Below are 8,219 nucleotides of genomic sequence, written 5' to 3'. Positions count from 1 at the left end.
ACTGACCTGGCACATCCAGCTAATTAAAGCTGAGTTGGAAACAAGTGAAGTTGTCCCCAGCTGCCTGCTGTTAGTCTACATGGGTTCCAGCTTTCTCTAATTCCATTAGGTGGCACTGTGGGCCCACCAAAAAAAACAAAACCAAAATCTTATCACAGTGCAGAAAAGAGCTTTACTGAGCATCAAAAATTTTATTAAGACTGACCTAACATTGAAAGGAACGATTGTCATTTCAGCAGACCCCCATGACCAAGATACCACCATGCAATGTGGCTGCACAGCTTGAAATTAGGAATTTTTGTTTGCTAGAGGTTTTGTTTTGTTTTTTTTTATGCTTGGTAAAGCAATACCACCTGCAGATTTTCCAGTTTAGAAATTCATCACCTACAACTTCTAGACAAGGCTACTGACGACTTGGTGCTCTTCGTTTTACAACAACAGACAAAATCAACAATCTGTTGACCAGACAACCTTCTGGAAACTTGGAGTTGTTTTGAAGAAGTCACCGAGTTACGTATCAATCTGTGCTTTTTGAAGAGTAGATTGCTATAAATTGCTTTCCACAATAATTATATTACACCAAGGACATGTCCTGGACAAAATAAAATGGATCTAATCACTTTGATTAGATTTATGTTTGTGAATGATTTGAAACCAGGCCAGAACATTAAAACCAGGTGGAATGAAGCAAATCATGATAATAATGTTAATGTAATTTTTGGATGAATGACAGAATGGCATTTCTTAAACAAATTAACGATGCTGTTTATGTTCTCAAGGACACTTTTTAGAGAAGATGAGGCAAAGCTAATATCCATAATAAAGACCAAGTCAGAGACCAAGTCAGATTATGTAAGACTGAATATTTTTGTTGCAGTAGCAGCTGTAAGGGTGATAAGGTCTAAATGTTAGGTTTGTCAACAACTTTGGAACAGATGAAAATTAAATATGTAAAAACTAATTTGATGGTGTTGTGAATGATTAATAAAGTATAACTTTATTTCTACCATTAGGCTAAAAGAGTAAAATATTGAGTTAATATGATTTATACTAGCTGAAAATAGTTTATTATTTCACAATAATGTCATTTTTCAGACATTACCTCCATATGTTGGATCTTTTTGTGTTTTCATCAAATAGAAAATTGGGATTCCACAGACTGGATCCTGTTAACTTTCAGTTCTATTTTTCTGTGATTTCAAGACCAAATATTTGTGAAAGTGCCAACATTATAGTTATTTGATAAGATAACAATAAGACCCAGGTTAGTCAGTTGAGAACAAAATTCTAATTTTCAAAAACAACCTGGCCAACAGGCAGCAAAAAGAAAACAACAAAAAGTAAAAAACATCTCTTGGTTCTCTTGGTTGTAACTGCTCACAAAACTTTGTAAGTATGCTGTACTTTTAAGACACAGCAAGCAAGGGACATTTGCGAACAGAAAAACAAACATGCTCTTATCCTATGAAATATCAAAGGCTTTATCATGACAGTCAAATAGTTTAGCAATTTTCACACTGAGAATAAATAAAAGCTTTTATTTTTTTTCTTTACTAAAAAGACCTGCAGTTTCTTGGCAACTTCATTCCAAAGCACAGGGAGATCACAGCAATTTTAGATGCAGAGCCAAAACAGTATCAGCAATTTTAAAGCTTGTTTCCCTTTAATCCTCTGAAGCCAGTGATGATTTAAGCATCTAAACAGAAGTCGGAAAAGTGATTTACCAAAGCAAAATCTCTCCTGTGGAGACTCCTGTGTCAGAAAGAAAACTCCCTTCTTTTTTTGCAACTGTATCAAACAGCTGCAGCGTGTGAGATAGATTTACAGATATTTAGCCAGGGTTTGTGTTTACAGCAGCCTCCCCTTAACAGTGTGTTGCATTGTGAGGCTTTTCATCACTAGACTCTAATTAATCAAGCAAAGAAACTGATAAATGTTTTTAATTGGTCTAAAGGGTGGAGGTGGGGGTGGAGGTCTGTTTCTCACTGAAACATGGCTCATGACTTCCAAGAGAAACTGACCTTTTGATTAAATTCCACCAGGGAGAGGGTTGTAAAAAATGCCATTATCTATTAGGTCTGTGCTGATTAACTCTATAATAATCTCTAATTAGTTTTCTAATATTGAGTGGATGTCTCAAAATGATGTGCAGAGATTATTGAACATTTGCATATTTTAACCCTTAACCTTAACCCTAATCTTAACAATTCACAATACTTGACAATACAAATCACAATACACTTCATTAAATTTAAAAAAAGATAATGACTCATTCACCTTGTATATTGTTTATTATTATTATTACAGGTCAGTACAAAGTCAGACACTAGATATCATCTTTCTTGATGTTGTTGTGACTGTCTTGATTAAAAATGTGCATAATCACTTTTTCTGGCGCTTTCAGCTACGTGCATAGTCTTCATAAACAGATATTTTGCTCAGTTATTACTAAAAGCACATTGCTTTCTTTCAGGTAATCAGTCCAATGAAATTATAAACAGATAAGCTCTAACTAATGATTCTGTTTGTACTTAAACATAACTGGCACCCTCACATCTGTGCAAGTAGTAACGTCCAATCATATTCATGTGACATTTAGCATACTGCCACTCTACTGAGACCCCTCATACTAATGTGACTAATGTCCCTCTGTCACTCAGAGCTCAGCCGTGTGAGCTGCATCTTCAATCTTATTGACTGAAAGTCCCAGTGAAGCAGCTTGTTGCTATTTGCCTCTGCATGTTTACAGATGTCTTGTAAAAGTAAAAGTTGGCGAGTCGCAGCCCCAAGTTCGAATGCTCTGCTTCAGTTGCACAAAACCAAAACCAAAAATCTATTTACAAAACTGTTGTATTTATCTCAAAGACGGCATTTTGTTGAATGGTAAAATTAGAAAACACTAAAGCAACAACTTCAAAATACCTCCAAAAATACTTTACTTTGTTGGTCGGACTCTTTGTGTTTAGAGCATATATGATGCAAAACATGTTATAAGTCAACGTATAACTATTCCAACAGATTTTATGAAGATTTAACATTCAGGATGTTTGGAAGAAATAAGGAATGGAATGACTTGGTAGTATGGTGATTAGCACTTCACCTCAAATCAAGGTTTCTGGTTTTAATATTCAGGCTTTTCTTTGCATAGAAAGCCTTCTCCAATTTCCTACCACAGTCTTAAAAAGCAGAAAGTTAGATTAACTGGTGGATCCATAGAAGTGAGTGTGAGCGTGCATCAGTGTCTCATATTTTCTCGTGATGGACTAAAGTTTACCCTGCTTCTCATCTGGGGACAGAAAGGCTCCAGCCCATTGAACCCCCAAAAGAATGAAGTATTTGATGAATGAAAAACCAGTCACACTCTGAGCAGAGTTGGCCCAATCAGAATGCTCTACTAACTTGACATAAATTTGGCACTCCACTGAGCTTACATTTACATAAGATCTGTGTTAACAACAGGACAATGTGACAGGTATCCACAGCAGGATGTAGATCATTACCACCACCATATGGCCACATCCCCATAGGGACACAGCTTTTGCTGTCACTGACTCACACCTGCTGAATATAGAGATAATTTACCACTGCCTACTTTATGACCAGTTCCACAATGTTTCACATTTCCCAACTGATTTATTTACCTGATCAGCAGAGGGATGTGTATGGAAAATAAAAGCGCTTACAAGGCTATAATAGTGGTATAAACTGTTGTATTGTTTTGCCCAAGAGGAACTTAGTTATGTAGATTGAATAATAACATGAGTGAAGGCTACAACACTGTTCTGCTACTGAATTTGAAATGTGTTCTGAAATCACCATACCATGTAGTAAGAGTAGAGTTTAGCTCAGTTGTGGTAAATTGTTTGACTTCACACTTTTTCATCCACATGTATGTAGTTTTACCTAGTCTGTATTTATTAAAAATAATTTAGCAAGTCTTGGTTTATAAATATGTGTTTCAGTGTATTTTTAGATAATACAATGATTATTTTGCACTCAGATCTCTCTGTTTAAGTTTCCAACTTAAAGTCCTCCTGAGCCTGCCAAGCAGAATGTGCAGGTACCCTAATGAGAAAAGACCTCACCTCACTCCCTCAAAGCTGACAGAGTTGTTGACAGCATCCAGAAGCCTTCACTGTGGCTGGATAGTGTGTGTGCGTGTGTGTGTGTGTGTGTGTCACACCTGGTAGACAACACAACCTCGCAGTCAAGATGTTTATACTGTGTAAATGAATAACTCATGCTGAATCAAATGATGCATGCTCAGTGGTAAGTGATTTTCCCCTTTTCTGTAACTTGTGTTCCATATCACTCTGCCACATGCTGCTGCTTTTTTGTGTGTTTAACTTGTGTGTTAATCAGAAAATGTTTTTTTTTAATATACCATGTATATTTCATGTTTGCATTAATTACATGACATTTCAGCACATTTCAAATGTATATTTTTTGTTGTAAAAAAATTGGAGCATTCTGTATTTGGTAAGCTAGAGTAACCTTTCTGTAGATTCTTGAAGGAATTTTTTTAAAATTAATTTTACAACTGTTTATTCCTGTGATCAGTTTGCAACTAAAGTCCTCATGCAAATATCCCCATACATTAAAAAGGTTTCATTCATGCATTATGAGTTGTATTTTAGTTGAACAGATTCTACAACCTTGTCAGAATTTTACCAATTTAATAAGACAAGCATATTGTATCTCATAAAATGTTGCCAAAAATAAAGAAGCAAGATCAATACCATTTAAAGAACATTTTAATCTGATGATGTCAGAGATGAATCCAGGATTTTCTTCAATTTCCATGGAAATAGTTTCTCTCCTCAACCCATGATCTAAAAAAAACAGAATAAAGTAGTAATCGATGACATTGACAGAAAGTCATATTTTTAAATGTGGTTCTTAAGCTGTTTTGAAATACTGACGCTGTTCATCCAGCTGATGTAAGCAGACACACGGGTGAAGACAGTGGGCCTCTTATAGGTGTTGCAGCCAGCGGAAGACACAAAGCTAGTCACACCGTGGACAACCCACTGACCGTTGACACTGCAGTTCAGGGGGCCACCAGAGTCACCCTGCATATAAACAAGAAAAACTCAGAGACAAAAGCAAAGCGTAACATTACAAGAGATTTCTTTTTTTTTTTTTTTTCCTTCAGCACCTTCCTTCGTCCCTACTTTTATTCTCAGTCAGCCTGGAGCTACTTTGTGCAGAACATGAGCCTGCAAGACACTTTGCAGCTTAAGCACTGGCTAAGATCACTGCAACTGACTTATGCCCCTGCTGATGCAGCAAGAAACACCTCATGAGTCCTTGAAAATATCTTGCTTGACAAGAAGGGGTCAGCCAACAGCTCAGTGGGTGATATCAAAGCTGTCAATTATTGTTTAGTTAGGCTCAGTTTTGCCCAATTCTTCGCAGTGTTTTTCTATCATTACCCAAAAACTATCTGAAGAATGATAAAATGGTTTGGACAACAGATCAAGTAAGTACAAGTCAGAGTTTCAACATCTATAGGTTGGGACCATTTGTTTTTTATTTGTGATTTTTTTGTCTGTGTAAATAGATCTCTGTCCAGATAATAAACAGATTGCTGTCCAGATGTTTTTTCAGCTTTTTCTCACATGTGGTCATACATGTTTCAGTTTAAGGGGTCATTGGTATTTCACGAGCACCAGTTTTTCAGCCTTCCAAATGGTTTATATTTGATAAAGAATGCTGTTACTGGACATCAAAAACAATTTCATGTTTGCTTTTAAAAAGCCTTGGCTCACCTGACAGCCAGATTCGCTGCCACCACCAGCACACACCATGGTGGTCTTCACAGTGCTGCCCCACCAACCGTAGCTGGAGCAGGTGTTGTGGTCAACAACAGGCAGGTAGGCTTGTTTCAGCTGAGCAGACAGGCTACCACCAGCTACAGGGAGAAAAAAAACCAAACACATATTACAGCTGTCCTAAAGCCTGGAAGGCTGCAGTATTCATGTAAATGTGTAATAGCATTGGACTTACTCTGGGTGCGTCCCCATCCAGTGATGTAGCAGTTGTTGTTGTGGGGCAGAACCTGACCAGAGGGAGGCAGGTAGGCAAGCTGGACGTAGTTGTTGAGAACAGCATCGGTAGAGAGACGCAGCAGAGCAATGTCGTACCTAAGATAAACAGCAATAAAAAGTAAGTTTGCTCCCTTTTAATCATGTTTGAAAAGGTTCATTAAAAAAAAAAAATAATATTTTGTTTAAAAATGTTTTGTTTACATGTATATAAGTAGGTGTTTTGGCTTTTTATGTGGATCGTGTCATAACTAACCCTCCAGCAACGTTGTTGGAGTTCCAGTTGGGATGAATGTAGACTCTGCTCACACTCATGTACTGCTCTTTGCCCTCGTGGTTGTTGATGTCGTGATCTCCAAGAACAACACGCCAAGTCATAGATCTGTGGCCACGCAGGAAAACTAAACATTTAATGTTTTCTCCCATACAATGAAAAAGCATTTTAAATCAATGTTTTAGCAGTCAAACTAAAATATGAATAATCATTAAAATTTAAGTATCTATAACTTTAACTGTAATACAAAAATATGTTCACTTATGTCAGATTTTCCCTTTTTCTTCGGCTATTCTGTGATGCACAAACCTCCTACCTGTCCACACAGTGAGCAGCAGTCATCACCCATCCTCTTTTGACCAGAGTTCCTCCACAGGTGTGGTAGAAGTTGCTGCCAGATTTGTACTGAAGGGAGATCTGATGGAAAAAAAAGTTTTAAATACATAAGAAAAATGTTTTGTTTTGTTTATTTATTTATTTTTTTTGGTCACTTGAATCTTGACATTAGACCGAGCACAAAAGTTAGTGAAGTGTGTCAGAAGTGCCTTTTAAAGAATCTCTTTAACACCGAGGATGAGGAATGCAGGGTAAAATTTGGGGTAATAGGAGTAGTCATAGTTTAATGTTTTTATGTAACATTTTTAGAAACTTGGACTTTACTTCAGTTGTAGTTTAGTTTTTGAATTTTCTTGTACAACAAAATATATGAATACTTTTTGTGTTTTTCCCTTTATACAAAATATCAAATAAGTTTGCTATTTGCCTGATTATGCCTTATCAAACAAAAACATGTTGCTAATAAGTCTTTAATCTACATTAACACATCATTTAGTATATAATCATTATGTTTTCTGTGTAAAAGGTTAGAGAAATCAGTTGCTACAATTGTTAAATAAATATGCTATTAGAGTATTTCACTAAACTATCCCTTTTTTGTGGCTAATATGATGATGTTTATACTCTTTAATGGGTCTACATGTTTTTATCACATCATTTATAGAGTCACACAGAGCATTAAGTACCTGCCAAGGCCAAGAGTTAGGATTGGCCACGTTGCCTCCCACAACTCTCTCTCCAGTATTGTCATCCTCCAGGTACCTGGGCTGGGGCTCAGCCAGCACTGAGGAAAGCAGAGTCGCAGGAAGCAGACAAGTCAAACTCCATGTGTTTAGGTGCATTTGGAGTGTGTGTGATGAATCTCAAAGAAGAAGAAGGCAGTTCTTACCCAAGGCTGCGAGAGAGGTCAACAGAAGAAACCTGAGCATGTCTGCAGTTGCCGAAGACTTTCTGCTTTCGTGACATCTGTCCATTACTCTTTTATACCCTCGGGGCAGCTTGTGCTGATAGTGTTGTGTGTGGCGTGTCCAACATGAACACATGTCCACCTGTGCCAATCTCACGGTTATCACTGCTGTGGGACTGACTGAGTTTAATTTAGGGAATTGGAGGTACTGGATCTATCGCTTCCAGTTACTGTCAAGATCGAGTAAAGAATCTGTTTTTTTCCCCACAAAATTGTACCTAAATGTCACAGAAAATGTTCTTGTGCAACATGTTTTTAATTAAAAATGATTATTAGTAAGTGCAAACTACATTTATTCAAGTGCACAATATGACAATATGGAATGTCATTTTCAGTGTTTGCTGGTTTATGTAAAATGTAAAGCACATGTCACTGATACCAAAAATACACATCCACACTCTGACATTTTCTTCAAATTCATTGCTGCTCGTAAGACTCCCCCTTTGAAAGCAATTTATTGTTTATAGTCAGTGTGAGAAACATTGTTTTTTTGAGTGTTGTTTGAAAAGCAAACTGGGAGAAATCAATTCTCTGATTTATTAGAAAAAGCATTTATATTTTGAACACCAAATGTACTGCTAGAAGGTAAACGTTT

At 36.8% G+C, this 8,219-nt stretch overlaps 1 protein-coding gene across 1 annotated transcript; it reads right to left on the bottom strand.

Annotated features, from left to right (window-relative positions):
- Positions 1 to 4,736: 4,736 nt before the first annotated feature.
- LOC108231669 (elastase-1) lies at positions 4,737 to 7,676 on the bottom strand. Its single transcript, XM_017408892.2, has 8 exons — positions 7,547 to 7,676; positions 7,344 to 7,441; positions 6,638 to 6,738; positions 6,304 to 6,429; positions 6,010 to 6,146; positions 5,772 to 5,914; positions 4,923 to 5,072; positions 4,737 to 4,832 (listed from the first exon to the last, which is right to left on the bottom strand). The coding sequence occupies exons 1-8, from the start codon at positions 7,629 to 7,631 to the stop codon at positions 4,821 to 4,823; spliced, it is 852 nt and encodes a 283-aa protein (XP_017264381.1). The 5' UTR covers positions 7,632 to 7,676; the 3' UTR covers positions 4,737 to 4,820.
- Positions 7,677 to 8,219: the final 543 nt, after the last annotated feature.

The sequence above is a fragment of the Kryptolebias marmoratus genome, linkage group LG4 (genome assembly GCF_001649575.2).
Source record: "Kryptolebias marmoratus isolate JLee-2015 linkage group LG4, ASM164957v2, whole genome shotgun sequence".
Classification (NCBI taxonomy): Eukaryota; Metazoa; Chordata; class Actinopteri; order Cyprinodontiformes; family Rivulidae; genus Kryptolebias; species Kryptolebias marmoratus.
The sequence above is the reverse complement of the archived record's forward strand: the minus strand, read 5'-3'. Positions and strand labels throughout refer to the sequence as shown.

Coding starts and splice junctions, on each gene's coding strand:
- LOC108231669 (XM_017408892.2), bottom strand. CDS start 7,631: ATGGACAGATGTCACGAAAGCAGAAAGTCTTCGGCAACTGCAGACATG. Junction 7,442..7,546: donor GACCTCTCTCGCAGCCTTGG/GTAAGAACTGCC, acceptor TGCTTTCCTCAG/TGCTGGCTGAGCCCCAGCCC. Junction 5,073..5,771: donor GCAGCGAATCTGGCTGTCAG/GTGAGCCAAGGC, acceptor GTTTATATGCAG/GGTGACTCTGGTGGCCCCCT.